At 36.9% G+C, this 18,137-nt stretch overlaps 1 protein-coding gene across 5 annotated transcripts in view; it reads left to right on the forward strand.

Annotated features, from left to right (window-relative positions):
- Positions 1-18,137, forward strand: part of LOC139970878 (formin-2-like) — a 54,701-nt gene that overhangs the window by 21,384 nt on the left and 15,180 nt on the right. For all 5 annotated transcript variants that reach the window (XM_071976933.1, XM_071976937.1, XM_071976934.1 and 2 more), the window contains 6 exons: positions 7,679-7,740; positions 8,393-9,078; positions 10,128-10,263; positions 14,915-15,064; positions 16,374-16,453; positions 17,365-17,494. In XM_071976933.1, coding sequence (XP_071833034.1) covers positions 7,679-7,740; positions 8,393-9,078; positions 10,128-10,263; positions 14,915-15,064; positions 16,374-16,453; positions 17,365-17,494 — 1,244 coding nt within the window. The remainder of the gene's footprint in view (positions 1-7,678; positions 7,741-8,392; positions 9,079-10,127; positions 10,264-14,914; positions 15,065-16,373; positions 16,454-17,364; positions 17,495-18,137) is intronic.

Raw genomic sequence — 18,137 nt, forward strand, 5'->3', positions numbered from 1 at the left:
TCATTTAGGGTGTTTTCAAAAATTTCTTTTACAGGTACATAAGCTTGGTCAAAATGTTCAAATCTGAGAATTTTAAAACTGAGACAAAATTAGTGTAGTATTGTACCAGATCATTCCAATATTTGTTAATCCTCCAAATATAGGGTCTTAAATTAAATTTGTTTACAGCTCAGCAATTTGGCCAAAAAGGAACAGAAAGACTGGGTTCGTAAACAACGTCAACAATAAGTATATCTCTTAGTTGATACATCGTACTTAACTTTTTGAACTTGAGGCTCCAGTGCAGTACCTACTGTAATACAAAGTTAATAAAGTAGTGAATATTTTGACACCTTGCTTATATCCAAATGAAACTTTTTCTACAGATATTAAAGAAAAAACTGAAGTATATAGAGTGTGCGATAATTTCATTCATGTTTGATTCTTGTCAGTCATATCCTTATTGTTACTGTCTTACAAGTACCTTTATTTTCCCTTGGATCACTTTTGATTAATTGTGATTAATTTTTGTAGGCTAAAATTATAACCATCTGTCTCTGCTCAGACAGTTCCATGTCTTGGGATGTGGTCCTCAAGCTTTGACCATCTGTTCTACTTGTACAATTTTTTGCTTTGTGAATTTATGCTTTGTAAATTGCATAGAATCATGTAGAATAGATAATAGTTTCATTCAATATTAAAGCTGGTTGCTTTATACAAACCTTGCTTCCCTTCGCACTAATTCTTCTTGTTTCACAATCAAGTTAATTTAATCGTTCAAACATTCTGTTCAAGTACTTACTGTTCACCAACTTGACAAGTGATTCTTCTCTGAAATAGTTGAGGTAGTCAGCCGCTGCAGTAATTAACATTTTACATCTTGTTTTCGATTTGTCAGCTGTGAGTGTGGGGAAGAGCAATTGGGGAGGGGAGGGGAGAGGGGTGGGTAGATGGGGATAAAAGGCAGGGGATAGGAACATGAGGTACTTTGCAACTAAAAAAATGCTCTTGCAAAAGATACCATTTGGCAGATGAGCTACAGTATGTGCATACAGTATATATGCTAAGCTAAAACCCAATGATTTATCCGGTATCGCAAATACTCTGTTAGAGTCTGTTCAACAATTTTGTTTTAAACTTCTCTCCTTACAAGTAATACCACTGAGGATGCCAGAATGCAGGACTGGTTATATGGGTCCGGGAAAGCCGATCAAAGGACTGGTATTATTATTGGGGAAATCTGGTTAAGGGGAGTTAAAACAAAAGTAAGGAGCTTGATGATTGGCCGACAAGCCATGACCAAGGCTAGGTATCACATCACAAAAATGCTGTACCAAATGGGCTTAGTGTTAAACAAGTGCAAAGATGTATATATCAGTTCTTGTAAACAGGAACCTTAGTATTTGATAATCTTGAGACAAAGTTCAATGCATTCAAAAGTTACTTCTTTTCAAAAATTTGAACACTGAATTGATATTCCCTGAAGCCTGACAAATGGGGGAGCTGGGGTGTGTACATGTATTAAAAATTGACCTTGGGATGCAATTTTTACTTATTCATAAATAAATTTAAAACCTGCTTTGAATGAGGACATTATGGATGGATTGGACAATTCTTTTCTTAGTGAGAAATCTCACCTAATTAATACAGTATGTTTCTCTTGGTATGAGAATTGATTCTAGAAACTCCCTTTATCTGAATCTGCTTAAAGTCCAAACTTCTCTTTGATTGACACCTTTCGACTCTGTTCTCTCGGAGGAAATCATGAAGGTGGTCCCTGCTTACAGTAGACAAGTTTAGACAGATTAAGTTTGACACTCTGGCAGATTATCCAGTATCCACCGGGTGTGTTTGAAAACTTATTTGACGAGAGGATCATGTCCGTTGGGTAGGATTTGATTTAAGTAGATGAGCAAACAAGACTGGCCTTTAGACTGGAGTCTGTTATGAACCCGACAATACAAGCTGTGCACCCTAACGATGATATGTCAGCAGAATAAAGTATTGAAAAGTATTTAAGAGCTAAAACCCAAGTCAGGGATATTGCAGCAACAACAAGCCAAAATTATAACAACTTGATGGTGATCTAACAGTGCCACCAAATATGCTAGAAGAGACTACTGTACTTCTGGTCATATATGGTTTAAATTTCACAACCTTGGTGTTTTTATAACCACAGAGTTATCATCATTTAGTAAAATCAAAAACAGTTGACCATTTGTAATCAACTGGTTTAGGGAATGATCTTTCATTACATTCTAAGAGCAGTTTTGTTTACTCACTGGGATGTTTGACTGTCAAATTTGACCCTCACCTCAACATATGGAAAATTTTGGAGGTGAAAGTAGCTGGGTCCAGTTAAAGGCCATCAGTATTTGGCCCCAAATTTAACAAGCTAAAAATTGCTACAGGTTTTCAAAAGTGCTTTCCTGGAGGCTCTGATCCTTAATATTAATTCCAGATATAGAGGAGGGTTTAAAATTAATTTACATATCTCAATAATGCAAAACGCTTTAAGCATTAACAATGTGAAAAGTGAAAGTGTTTGTTCAAATCGGAGCATTTAGTGACCATTATTTGACTATCCTAGCATATTTGGAAGCAATACCGGTGACTTTTTAGTAACTGTCAGATTTGCTTCTAACAATTTTTCACTTCTATGATTTTGACACAATATACTATAGATGGCAAAAATTTGATGGTTTCAATTCAATTTAATCTGATCTCAATATATACTGAGAAATATTGATTTAGTTATGATTAATTGCTCCTGATTGCGCAGTTTATATATTTTATTAAATATTTTGATAGTTAGAATTCCTTGGTAGAAAAGATAATTTTGTGTCATTTTTCTGCGAACTTAAAAAATAACCTCAGTGCCACTCACTGATAAACTGTTAAATCGTATTGTACAACTTTAATTGGCAGGCTTTAGAGATATTTGTGGCGTTTGTGTCATTAAGTCTTACAACTGTTTTTCTCCGTGTGATATTTTCAATGTTATGAAGTTTGCTAGTGTTCTCTCCTGGTCTATAGTGTTTCTAATGGTATGATTTGAATAGTAATGTTCATAATAGTGTTGGTACAGTAGTTGTAATTGATTAATCACCAGTAGTCGTGAGTACACTTTGGAGGTTCGATTAAGCGCGCTCAAAACCTAATTGTGATTACTCGACTACACTAGAACTACACATAATCTGCTTTTGAAAAATAGCCTAGAACCTATCAAAAAACACTTAAGAATTTTTTCAGCAAATATTGCAAAAGTATACAGGTTCTCACAATGCTACACTAGCACTGTGCTGTGTTAAAAATCGCCATGCACCTGCTCCGGTTAGATTCATGCGTTTACTTGACAGTAATACGCTTGTTCTGCGGTACAACATTCAGTCAATGTTTAATCATTGCGCATAATCACAAATTTGTAACTTATTAATCTTTTACAATTGCTAAAGTATTTGTCATTTCTTCAAACATGTGTACAATCACTTTAGTACTGGACTGGTTCACTTGTATCGGATGTCTGATAGAGTGTGTCGATGACTCGATTGCGGTGTACAGTAGTTTCATATCAATGTGCAAAATATGTGCCTGCTATCACGCTAGGCTAAAGCCTAGCCGAGAACGTTCAACGTCCTTCTACAAAAAAACTCTTGCATACTAATCTGTCATACCGCTACAAGGTGTTACATCTATTCATTGTTTGCATGTTTGCTTTTATTAGTGCTAGTACAGTAGTTGAAGTAGTCTTGTATATTCATTCGAAAGTTTTTGATTTACTTTGTATTTCTTTAAGAAATGTTGTAGATTGAAAGTTGTTCACAATTTTTGTTTGGTAGATGTTTTAACATGATTTAGACATTGTCATCAGTAGGTCATGTGAAGAGCTTTGATACAGTATGTTAGATTTAATAATTGCAAAACACATCTACATAATGATAAGTAAACAATGCAATTAATAACAAAAAACATGGAAAATTGAAGCACATGTGGCTTAGACTTGCACAAGTCTTTGCCAAATATGCTGTCTAGAAACATTAAACCTGTGATATTCGACAAATAGAATAAGATTTTTCTAGCTCACTTTGAGTCGCACTTATCACAAAAGTGTGAACATAAAAGGTCTATTCATACAGATGTGATAAACACCTTGCAAATATACTCAACTTATATCAAGGAAGCTTGCTAAAGTTGAATAGTGTGAATTTGAAGTAATGCACATGGCCATGTTAACACAGTAATTAGAATAATACAGTAGTAGCGACTGCTAAACAGAAGTCTCTCAACATAGCACCATACCTCCTAGACGTTGCTATGAAGACTGCTCATGTTCCTTTTCCTACAGGGACTGTAAAATGAGGCAAAGTCAATCATTTTGTGAAGGTGTCAGAATTCTGAAAGATTCAAGTGGTCACTTTAGTCTCACTTATTACAGCAGTGTGAACACAAAGGTCCATTCACACAGATGTGATAAACACAACTCAAATATACTCAAATGTTGCCAAGGTGATGTTAAAATTTCATGGCACGATTTAATGTGACCATTCTAGCATATGTAGCTTTTTATGGGGTTTATTCTTGTATGAAAATATAGAACCTTTCAAAAGACTTTTAAAATAGAACAAAGAACAAACCATGACTTATCCGTAGATTCCACAAGAAAAGTGAAACAGGTCCCAATGTTTGGTAAAAGCTATCTTGTTATTTTTTTGCTTTCTGAGATATTGTATTTCTTTAATTCACTCACCCGAATCTTTCCTAAAGTAGATCTCTGATCAGAGCCCCCCAGAAAAGACAGTTTTGAAAGTTGGTGGAATTTGATGAAAGAGTGTCTGCATGAAAGTTAATCTGGTGATATTTGCATCATTGTGAGCTCTTTGATGCGATCTTGCTACTTTTGATTCAGAGATCTGTACAACAGGATAGATCATGCGCATTAGGACTGATAGGACAGCGCCCTCTTGCTGTAGAAACGCTGGGGAGCACAATATTGTATATATTCGTACTTGATTGATTCTCACAAAATATCAATGTGGAATGGTCTTTAACGTTGGGTGGTACATAATCCTCCCCTCTCCATACAGTGTTATTAATCTGGGCTACATCTAAACTTTCTTTGAACTTCATCATTTCTGATGTTTTTTTTTAAAATGAGCCTTTAATAGGATTTACTAAGGAAGATAAAGTAAATTATAAAATTCCTCAGATCTCAAATTCAACAATTGTTTGTTTTCTTCAAACCGGATCTGTGGCTGGGAAATGAAACGATATCCACAGTTGAAAGAAATAAAGCATCAATGGTGATTGGTTAGGATGATGATCACCTCAACTTATACCCTCTAAATGGTCTTAAAGAAGACTGACCACTTCTGTAAATAAGGATGGAGACAGGTTGCCTTCGGTCAGTAAGTCAAGATGAAATTTAGCCCGAAAAAGGAGTCCAGTGTTTTTGCCGAAAGAGGTCAAAGAATCCTTAGAAATTGTCTCTTAAAAGATGGCAGTCCATGCTGTAATAGGATCTAATACCAGAGGTTCATTGATGAAACTGTGAAATATGACCCGAGGGAAATTAAGTGACTGTTATTCATGAAAGGTGTGTGTGGTAAATTCTGTTTACACCGAGTATGAGGGGTAAGCTCAGATGATCTACCAGACAAGATGACGCAGGGCATAATAGATTCAATGGAAAACAGGCAGTTAAACACTGATGTTATTTGCCATCTTGAAGGCCACCTCTGAATAGAAGTGTGTGTCTCACAGCTAATCATAGTTGTTTTCCTTAACCTCGTGTACATTCATGGATAAATATTTTTCTCCTTTGTGGGAAAGTTGCTCAAAGTGGAATTTTTGAAAAGTTGTGTGAATTCACATTTTTGCTGTGGTAGGTGTTGCCTGTTCTTTGCTGAGCTGCTGCTTTCTCCATGCAAATGCTGCATTTTTGTGGTGATTTTTGCATGCCTCGACAACAAGGTATATACAGTATTCTAATATATTGTTAATTTATTGACAGAGTAGTTTAATTAATAAGTGTTATCATTGTTGTTATATAGGCCATTTGGCTTGCCCCACATGCACATATGTATAGAAGCAATGTTTAATACTTGCCTTACAGTCCGATTACTCTGATTTTTACATAATTTTTTTTTTTAATCTTTGAAAAATGTGGTCGCTTCACTGGCTGTCGGTTTCATTTTTAGGTTGATACTGTATGTTAAGTTTGTGTAGTTAATGATCATGAACATTCTACTTAATTATTCATGGTTTTATATTGCCTGCCTCCGATCACTATAATATTTATTAAAACAATGTTTTTATAAATGTCACAGATTTTGTGGCTACGTACAGTAGACTTGTGTCTTTTTTAGGATGCAGCTGAGAGATTTTTCTTATAATGTAAAATTTTTAAGTATTGATGCTACTTACAATTATTGATGATTTGATTTTCTGCTCATTGCCTGTTCCAGCTACAGATATCATATTTTGTTCATTAATGTGTCTTGTGGGCTTGATTGCATCAATTTGAAAAGTATATCAAACTGCATATATGACGCTTGTACAGTACATTATTCTGTATTTGACCAATGTTTCACTTCCAGAGTAAATATTGCAAGTTTTCACTTTTCTTGGTCATCATGCATGTATTCAATATGCTCTATCATTTTCTTTATTTTTTGTAACTTCCATTTTTTCATACTGTCATTAAGTATATATGATGAAATCATTGGAGAGGAGGAAGCCAGGGAGGAACATGAAGAAACAAGAAGTGATACAGTATCAAAGTGTAACCAATTAGCTTGGTTGCTCGATCTTTATTTCATATTAAAAATTTCCAACGAAGGCATATACAGTATATGCACTAGTTTATTTGCAATTTCACCCCTCCAAATCCCTGGGGTTGAGGGTAAGAAACCTGGCAAAAGTTGGTGGTGAGGACAAATCACAGAGTGGTTCGCACAGAAAATCTAAGAATTAAACTATCCCAAAATATCTGTTTATTTTCTATTAACTTTCCCTTTGGAAGTTTATCACCAAAAGATTTACTTCGTTCCCCACTTACCTGTCTCCCCACAACCTATACACCGCATTCTACCGTGTCTAGAAAGCTCCATGAGAGCTCGCTCAGTTGGGAACAAAATACTAACACTTCAATAGAAAAACTTTCAGTTCTGTCGTCTCTTGCCGTACTCTACCTACAGCATCTCTCCCATGAATGCATCACCGGACTTCCCTAATCACTCGGTCAGTTTCACATATATACAGTATGCATAAGTCAAAAACCGTTCAAATTGACTGGAAATTACTCACAAAGTTCGACAGAGCAAAGAAATTTCAGGCAGTATTTCTCATATTCATTAAAAAAAAGTCCTAACCCTGCTGGTTGGTTTCCTAACCACTTCATGACCATACCAAACCTCAGCCTAGATCTGCAAAGTAGGCTAGGTTATAATCTTTTTAAGTTTGCTTACTTTCACTTTGCTCCATTTATACTATCTTAATTATCCTTCCTCCATTATCCCCTTTGCCCCTCCTCAGTACCCCTTCCTCTCTCCCATTACCCTTACCCCATTACCAACCCTTTTTCCACATTTCCTCTGTATTTCCCTCATTATCCCCCTCTCCCCCCATTATCCCCTTCTCCTCTGGGTCCTCCCCCATTAGATGACATACTTTTATAACTGTTTATGCTTTCGTTCTTCAGATCACCAGCAGGTACTGATGGGTATGAAAAAGGAACACACAGTACAACTACAAAAGCTTCAGGTGAGTTGTCCACTGGTCTTTTTGCTTTAAGCTGCATTTTGCATTGAATTTGCTACTGTGACTGAAGGTACTGTACGCATTCCTTCTCAACTGTTAAAGTAATTCCCCTGAAACGTATTCTGTTACTTAAATCCACCAGAAACACAGGAAAGATGAGATCAGACGTAAAGTTCAAAGGTTTACTCATAGAAACAGTAACTTTTTTCCCCTTGATGCAGCTGTAATTTTATATTGGTCCCAAAGAGCAACTTACATAGCCTGGGGCCAATTAAAACAACGTGAGGGTGGGGGGCGGGTGTACAGTATATCATAACAAAGACTTAAATATCCTGTTCTATTCATGGAAGGAATTATGGTGATAGTGACCCTTGCCTGACATTTAAAGTGAAATTCCATTCTTTCAGCTGTTGCTGTATTTTCAACTCTTTTCTGTCAATACTCATTTGATGTTTAGAACATTTGCTTCACTCCTCCCTACCTGTCTCCTCACAACCTCAGCACTCTAGCTCTACCGTGTGTAGAGTAAACTGGTCACCTTTTAACACTGTGCACCCTTCTTTGTCCGGACCTCTCCGGTCAGTGGCCGCCCTTCTCATTCTACCACTCAAGTTGTCCTGAACGTTCATTTTCTGATTTTCTGAATGTCTTCCAGAGCGACCACCACTTATCAGTCTTCAGTTTACGAGGAGAACATGCAGCTCAGATGATGGAGCTAGAGGAACAGGTGCAGACACTGAGGAAGAAGATCGTAGAGTTGGAAACCAAGACCGGGGTCGGAGGCCACAAACTTCTGGTGGATAAAGCTGTCGAGACGGACAGGATCGAGGTCAATCGTCAGGCCCTCCAACCCCACATAGACAAGTTTGAAAGCTTACCTCATATAACAGATACAAAACTACAGACGGACATGGACTTCCAAAATATCGGAAGTTTGGTGAACAACGGCAATAGCGATGTAACGTTTAGTGATGGATGCGGCCCCAATGGAGATGGACAAAGTATGACACAACCTTCATCTGGAGCACCACCACCACCACCCCCTCCTCCACATCTTCCTGGAGGAGGACCACCTCCCCCTCCACCCCCTCCACTTCCTGGAGGAGGCCCACCACCTCCCCCTCCACCCCCTCCTCCAGGAGGTTTCGGTGGACCACCACCCCCTCCTCTTCCAGGTTTTGGTGGTCCCCCACCACCACTGATAGGTGGTGTTCCTCACCATAAGTCATCAGTGAATGTACCTTTGAAGCCTATGGTAGAGCCTGCTGTACCCATGAAAGCATTGTACTGGAGCAGAATTCAAATACATAAACTGGAGTCCAAAAGAGAACTTGATGCAAGGTAATTGGCCAGGCTATAGCTTGCTAGCATATACTGTAGATAGCTTTATGACTTGAGCTATAAGGTCTTCCTGATAACCAGTCCATAGCTAGCTAGCATATAGATAGATTTATGATTTGAGCTGTAAGGTCATAGCTAGCTAGCATATAGATAGATTTATGATTTGAGCTGTAAGGTCATAGCTAGCTAGCATATAGATAGCTTTATGATATGAGCTGTAAGGTCATAGCTAGTTAGCATATAGATAGATTTATGATTTGAGCTGTAAGGTCATAGGTAGCTAGCATATAGATAGCTGTATGATTTTAGCTGTAAGGTCATAGCTAGCTAGCATATTTTTATGATTTGAGCTGTAAGGTCATAGCTAGCTAGCATGTAGATAGTATTATGATTTGAGCTGTAAGGTCTTAATGCTTATCAGTCCATAGCTAGCTAGCACATAGATAGCTTTATGATTTGAGCTGTAAGGTCATAGCTAGCTAGCATATAGATAGCTTTATGATATGAGCTGTAAGGTCATAGCTAGTTAGCATATAGATAGATTTATGATTTGAGCTGTAAGGTCATAGCTAGCTAGCATATTTTTATGGTTTGAGCTGTAAGGTCATAGCTAGCTAGCATGTAGATAGTATTATGATTTGAGCTGTAAGGTCTTACTGCTTATCAGTCCATAGCTAGCTAGCATATATAGCTTTATGATTTTTTCTTACCTGCACTCTGCAGGGAATAATTTATCTGTTTTCACATAGTGAAAGGAAACTGAATATCGCCAGAAATGTTAGACAAATGAAAAGATGCACATTTATGATATAAGCAAAATCCCCAGTTTTCTTTAGTATTTAATTAAATAAATGTAATCGAGTGCATGAGAATGCTTTATATATGTTTGTATTGTTATATTTGCATATATATGTATTGTCATGTATATGTATTGTCTTCAATATGCGTTGGACGGCGCAGATGTCGGAGCACACATCATCATTGTTCACATTCTCTTCTAAATGTCTTCTTCCTTCCTATTACCAGATCTTTATTTATCTCTTTGTTAGGTTTCCACTGTTATGGAGCACTTTAAAAGAGACCGATTTTAATATCGAAGAATTTGAAGATCTGTTTTCAAAGAAGGGCGTAACGAAGAAGAAGAAAGCATTATCTGATACAATCAAGAAAACCAAAGCAAAGAAGGTAAGCATCGGCTTAGTTGGATTAATTCCATGAGTCAAGGAAAGAGGGAACCAAGTAGCAGATTTGTTATTGACTATCTTGAAAACTGCTGGAAAAAAGTGGTCAAGTGGTGTAAAGCTTCTTCAAATTGGCTTCTGCAAAGCTTCTTGTACTTTGCTTGATGACATAGCAATCAATGGGACACAAACCCAACACATCATCTCTTGCTTATATGACAGAAATATGTGTGAAGAATAACTCTCCAAAACCGCTAAGAAAAATCTTGCTCCATTTTGGAGATAACATAATTTAAAAGTCATGTCTGGGATCTGTAATTTTTGTAAATCTGTGATGTCATACTGCCACTGTGATCTGAATTGTTTAATAATTATTATTTATAATAATTATTGTTATCATTGTTGTTTATGATTTTCATTTTCTTATTTTCAAAGTAGAATGTTAACAGTTTTGACACTGAAACCAGAGCCACCATTGTGTCATATTTTAAAAGATTCAGTATTTGCAAAACCCATTTCCATTACATGAAATAAACATGTCAATAAATAAAGAAGACGATAAAAAAAAAAAAAATTCAAAGCATATGTGGCTTGATGATGTCATATTTAGACTTGATCAAGTCTTCAGCCTAGTGTGTGAACGGACATTAAATTTGTGATATCTCCCAAATGGAATAAGATTTTTCTTAGCCATTTGGGGAAAGTTGTCCACATGAGTTATCTCTATCACATACAGGGCCCATACAGAAGATCTGTAATCATACTTGGATTTGTGTCTCTGTTAATGTTCACTCTCAGATATTTTATGTGCATTTGAAAGGACACATCCTTCATGACAGAAGTCTGTGTAGGTCTCTGATGGTTGAGCTGTGTCAAGTACTTGTGTCCTTATATGACTATGCTTGTATGGCTATAACAAAAGCAATAATTTGAAGTTATTCGGTTAACAAATATTTTCACCCCAAAGTCAAACAATCTAATATCATTGGTGACTTCGTTCAGGAGGGTCTGATGGCTTTCTTACCAAAGACAGCACTGACCTCCGGTCCATGGTCCGATTTAAAAAGTGAAAATGTGGGACAGAATATGGCTTTAATGGTCATCAATATTTGCCTCAAATTTTAGCATGCTCACTTGTAAAAGTAGTTAAGCTGTATTAGCACAACCTTGCATGTACGGTGTAGACCTAATTATAGACCTACAGATATATAATTCACAACCTAAGTATCCCTCAGAATGCACTAGTTCATATCTAAAATGTCAGAATGGCGGAATTTAACCAGATGTAATTATTGCTGGCCTTTCTGACAAATCTGGAGTCAAATCAGTTGAAAACCACTCACTCAAAATAACGAGAGGCTGGCAGTAAGCTTCATCTATTCATACATGCATTTATAGCTAGTCGCTGCAGTATGATAGAGGAAATTGAATTATGATTAAATGATTGTTGATGAGTATTAAAAACTGGTTCTGTTAAATAGAACGCAATCAGTAACCTCATTTATTGATAACACATTTCCTGAAAAAACAGCAGTGTGCACTAATCTCGTCTGGGTCCCCGTTGAGGTTGGCTCAGGGTCAGTGGTCAAGTTATCGGACATCGTCCATCAGTAGGAGAGTTAAGCCTTAAAATTAATGGTCTCCTGTACCACCATCACTATCATAAAGCTATTGGCTTAATAAAGAAATCTTATTTGACAAAAAAAAAGGAAGGGGTTTCATAAGAATTTAAAGTTTGAAAATAGGTATGTTATTTGATCACTGAAAAGGTTCCTAATGCTCTAAATACAGTATTTGTTCATGTACAACATGTACATTCCTTGTAGTGATTACTGGAAAGCTAAAATCTGGGTGATATCTTGTTTATTTACTTTTAATCCGGGATTTCTTGTCTCCTCACTGTCTTGAGCATTTAGATATCTATTAGCACAGTCCTCTACCCCTGGTACTGTAGCCCCTCTATCACCTCCTTCTCTTTCTACTTCTTAAACTGTTTAGTGGAGCTCTGTTGGTGATTCCTCATGTTTTTGGTCATGCAAAGCTTCTGCATTGTTTAATACCCTGTGATTAATACTGTAACTGTGTGAAGTCATTTACTAGTCAGGAAACTTTCGGCAAGCTTTCAGTGTATGCTTTCTTTGATAAGTACTTAAATACTTTACACTGCAAACAGTAAAATACAGAAGTCAGTAAAGTTGTTATGAAATTGCTCACAGCTGCTGCAATCCCAGTGGTACAATTTCTCAATCACTAAAGGAAAGATTAGGTTCTCTACCTCTGAGCAATCTGTATATTCCCACCCAAAAAATGCTACAAGATCCATGACAATATGAAGACAGGTTTGCCAGGGTTTACAAAGGTTGTCAGTCACATGAATTACTAATAATACTACTATTAATAATAATAATAATACAGTGGATTTATATAGTGCCAAATCAGAAACAAGAAGCAGCTGCTCTAGGCACTTAACAAAACAAGTCAATTGCAATCAAAAGAACATGTAAAGAAATGAGTTTTACATTTGATTTGTCTGAAGCAAAATGCTCAATATTGGGTTTAATGGTAAATTACAACATTTTTAGCAGGTCACTATAAGTTATAAATCTCAATGTTTTCAAATGATTTTTGTGTCTCTAATCAGCAGTGGAATACTGTTCATTTCAATTTCGTTGCAAAAATGTGCTTTGAGTTTAAATGCCACTCACCATGAAATAAAGTGTATTCATGAAACATATGGAGCAGAAATAATAGTTTAAGTATAGTATTAAACAATGCCTTCTTTTGTTGTAAATTCAGAACCATACATGACTTCTCTACTGGGACTGTCAACAGCAAGGTTATTTTATACTTTATCATGGCTTAGTATATTTTGAAAAGTTAGTTGCTGTTTATTTGTGGATGATATGTTCAAACTATAGTTCATATTAAATACTTGTCCCCTGGAGGTTGTCAGAAACATTCAGTCCTGGTTTCGTTTCTTGACATGATTTAAAGACAGTTGATTTGGTTCATACATGTGCTGTATCATCCAGTGGTTGTATTAAATGTTTTCTCTGGGGAGAAAAAAAATGAGGCTTAGGAGGATCAATTGCTGACCTTTGATTTCATAATGTCAACAATTGAAATTAAAAATGGTAATATAATTCTCTCCTTTGAATGTAAAGGTCATACAGGATGATGGCCTTTGGCAGAATTTTTGATATTTTATTAAGTCCAAGGAAAAGAGACCGTTTGATTTCAGTGCAAGCAAATATTTCTAGCTATTCTAGGTGTTTTGGGTATTCACCTTCAAAACATGTCAAAACTCTGGGATGTTCTGGAAGGCTAAAATGATGATGGGGGAAGGGGAAGGGAGGGGGGGTAGAAAGCTGGATAGTCTTGAAGAGAGCTGGACAGTTCGGCAGTACAGTTTTACTGTCCTCCATCATATTTCATATACGGCAGTTGGTTGTAAAAGCATGTACCGTACATACAGTAGGCAAACATAAACCATCAGTGTTCAATTTTTATCAAAAGCATCTGCACAATATGTACAGGTTTGTTCATTAATACAGTGTTTGTTTGCATGCCGATGAGTGTTGTCATGAGATTGTGTTACAAGGTCTGTACAGTGCAGATCACACTGCACATCTTGTACGGGTCTGTTCATTAATACAGTGTTTGTTTGCATGCCGATGAGTGTTGTCATGAGATTGTGTTACAAGGACTGTACAGTGCAGATCACACTGCACATCTTGTACGGGTCTGTTCATTAATACAGTGTTTGTTTGCATGCCGATGAGTGTTGTCATGAGATTGTGTTACAAGGTCTGTACAGTGCAGATCACACTGCACATCTTGTACGGGTCTGTTCATTAATACAGTGTTTGTTTGCATGCCGATGAGTGTTGTCATGAGATTGTGTTACAAGGACTGTACAGTGCAGATCACACTGCACATCTTGTACGGGTCTGTTCATTAATACAGTGTTTGTTTGCATGCCGATGAGTGTTGTCATGAGATTGTGTTACAAGGTCTGTACAGTGCAGATCACACTGCACATCTTGTACGGGTCTGTTCATTAATACAGTGTTTGTTTGCATGCCGATGAGTGTTGTCATGAGATTGTGTTACAAGGTCTGTACAGTGCAGATCACACTGCACATCTTGTACAGGTCTGTTCATTAATACAGTGTTTGTTCGCATGCCGATGAGACTTTTCATGAGATTGTATTACTTTTATGCAGAGGTCTGTACAGTGCATACCATAAGCACTAGGTAGAACCTATATTATTACATTGCCATCTGTTGAAACGCTGGAGATTTTCATTAAATTGTAGCACATGTGTATGCATACAGTAGGACATGTATACGCATATTAATACATTGATTATATGATGGATTTTTTGTCGCTATATCGTCCTGGAAGGCACTTGATTACAAAATGTCAAGTATATTCATTTGCATACTGTACATGGGGAAGACCCAAATCAGTTAATATGACTTACACTTCTCGTGAGGTGGCTATACAATTGATTGGTTCAGCTCATATGATGGTACAATATTATTGTGTGATACGATGTGATTCAGGTGACTTGAAACCAAGATTGATGGTTCATGGCCGGTAAAGGAGTCATTAATTGAGAGAAATCTCTTATATATGTCTCCGTCTTCAGGTGGCAAAGTTACTTGACGACAAACGCTCACAGGCAGTGGGTATCTTCATGTCTAGTCTTCACATCGAGATGAGGGACCTTGAACAAGCAGTACTCAAGATGGATTTATCTGTGGTTGACCTGGAGAGCTTACAGTCCTTGTACGATATGGTATGTTATACATCTGATGTCATTTAAGAAATGTACATAGATACTCTGGTCATAAGAAGAGTAAGTTTTTTTTGATAAGAATGTTACCATGGAAATGTTAATATTATTATGATTCCGAACTTACGTGATATTCACATTTCGTTGCAATCACCTTAGTGTTGAAACATTCGTTTTACAATTGAAATCATTTACTTGTGCCTGGCGGATTAACTTATTTGAAGATGTTGGATTTTTGTCGTTGGTCACTCACCAGCATCAGAAATCAGGGGGTAGGAGGGAGGGGGGTGGGGTGGGAGGGAGGCAAATCAAGACAGTTTGGAAACTCAGGGATATTGAGAGGAAAATTAGTTTACCAACCACATGTTGGATATTGAACAAAATTTATTATATACAGTATTATACCCCCTTTCCTACACACACGCTACACCAACCTTACTTCTTTTCCTGTACTATGTTCTCGTTCCGCACCTCCTCTCCTCTCCTCCCCCTCCTTCCCCTTCCCCTCCCAGCCCAGCTCATAGCCCAGCCAAGGGTGTCAGCAGTTGCTCCCTAATTGCTCTACCTTTGGAAATTCATTGCCTAGTAGCTCACTGAATATATGCATAGTTATCGTGTATAAAGTGGACAGCATTTTGTATTTACCCATTCACCTATCACTGATTAGTGATTACATACTGTAAAGTGAGATAAATAGATCCCACAGTCAGGTTAATCAACTCCATGGGTTAGTTAACCCTGTTAAGTGATACAGTTGTTATCGGTCTGTGCCTGTTACCTCTTTGCCTGTTTACCCTCTTTGCCTTCAGGATTAACAGTGACCTGCATTTGTTCTTCTCTCTTTTGTAATCAATGGTGTCTATTTCTTTTCAACTTTAGCTGACCTATTGTTACTTATCTGTCTAGTCTGTCCTTCCTGAACCATAATTTGATCTGGAACTTTATTACTTCTGTCACCCTCTTGTGTGATTAATTTTATCAATCACCAACGGCAACCTGTTTGCTGAAAGGAAGCTGTCATTTGAACCACTTTTAGTCGGAACTGTGGGCAAAGGATAGCCTGTTGATCACAGTTCTAATTAAGTGAAGTATAATTACTCAAAAACTGTACTTGTGTTGTGTTATTCTGAATTGGGGCTACTGTATATCACAAACTTCCAGTATTGATAAATTCAAGTACAATTTAAAATTAAATTTAAAATTAAGTTTAATTTCATGAAATGGTATCCCTGTATGATTGATGCTCTTTTTCAACATCATTTACTGTAATAAATTTAAAAAAAAAATCCTATCTCTTTTTTCCCCCTTCCAGAGACCTCAAAAAGAAGAACTTGCTAAAATAAAGAACCACCTTCAGAAAGAGGGGGCTGCAGATTTAGATAAACCAGAACAGTAAGAGGCATTTCTTATATACGATTTCAAAGAAACTGTATGATGGTACAAACTATTGTTACTGTAGATACTCCAAAGTGGCAAAGGTAGTTAAAACAAAATGTAAAGACATGGTTAGATATTTTGTCACAGTTTATTTCAAATTTTTGTGTCCATGTGTCCACAATTTCCAACTTGGTCTCTGAATTTTTGTCTTATCAAATGATGCTTCCTTTGCATTTCATTTGATGGTCCCATTAATATTGAAATGTTTTACATTTTTTGGGGGTAAAATCCAAAGAATTGGTAAAATCCTCACCAATGAAAACCAAACATGTCAGCATTTGTTACACAGATCAGGCACATCTTAAGTGGTTGTTTCTTTGTAAGAAAACCTGAGATGTTTTGAAAAGTTGGAAGGATATTAGCTGTTTTTGCTGCTTTTGTTGAGAGTGTCAATTATTTTGAATTTGGTGAGAAAAGTGTAAAAGTATCTTTGAGAATGCAGACTATTACAGAGATAGGTAAACATTGTTTGTGAATCCTGTAAACCTCTCTGTGAGACATCACAGTCATCTGTTTTGTCCTTCTTACTTTTTAAAGTCGGTGGAAGATGAAAAGAATGTGCACATATGTCTCGCACAAGCTGCATTCAATTTGGTTCAAAACTTTATTTTGATTTATAAGTTTTCCTAAACATCAGGGGCAATGGGTTAATTGGATGCTTTAAATCTGGGAATACAGATGGATGTGTTTAAAAAGGTAGCCATTCCATTTCTTTGTCGTTTTCAGTGTGTTGGATGTTTATTTGTACATACACAAATATCGATTTCATGTGTCTATAAAAAAAGAAAGAGTGGCTTCCACGTTCAACCTTGATTGTACTTTGGCAGTGTTATGACATTTTGTGTGATCTGTTTTCTTCTCGGTAGATTCCTTCACGAGGTATCGCAGATTCCTGAATTTGCGAACCGAGTCTTCTGCATCACCTACCAGTCAACTAATGAAGAGCAGATGTCGGAGATAACGTGTAGAATCAACATCCTGCAGGACATTATGGAAGTTAGTACTACAGTATTGTCACACAGTGACTTGTTTTACCTATGTATGTTTTGTTTAAGGCCATGGCCTGCAGGACATTATGGAAGTTAGTAGTGTCACACAGTGACTTGTTTTACCTATGTATGTTTTGTTTAAGGCCATGGCCTGCAGGACAATATGGAAGTTAGTAGTGTCAATCAGTGACTCGTTTTACCTATGTATGTATTGTTTAAGGCCATGGCCTGCAGGACATTATGGAAGTTAGTAGTGTCACACAGTGACTCGTTTTACCTATATATGTATGTATTGTTTAAGGCCATGGCCTGCAGGACATTATGGAAGTTAGTAGTGTCACACAGTGACTTGTTTTACCTATGTATGTATTGTTTAAGGCCATGGCCTGCAGGACATTATGGAAGTTAGTAGTGTCACACAGTGACTCGTTTTACCTATGTATGTATGTATTGTTTAAGGCCATGGCCTGCAGGACATTATGGAAGTTAGTAGTGTCACACAGTGACTCGTTTTACGTATGTATGTATTGTTTAAGGCCATGGCCTGCAGGACATTATGGAAGTTAGTAGTGTCACACAGTGACTCGTTTTACCTATGTATGTATTGTTTAAGGCCATGGCCTGCCGGACATTAGGGAAGTTAGTAGTGT

The sequence above is a fragment of the Apostichopus japonicus genome, chromosome 8, assembly GCF_037975245.1.
Source record: "Apostichopus japonicus isolate 1M-3 chromosome 8, ASM3797524v1, whole genome shotgun sequence".
NCBI lineage: Eukaryota > Metazoa > Echinodermata > Holothuroidea > Aspidochirotida > Stichopodidae > Apostichopus > Apostichopus japonicus.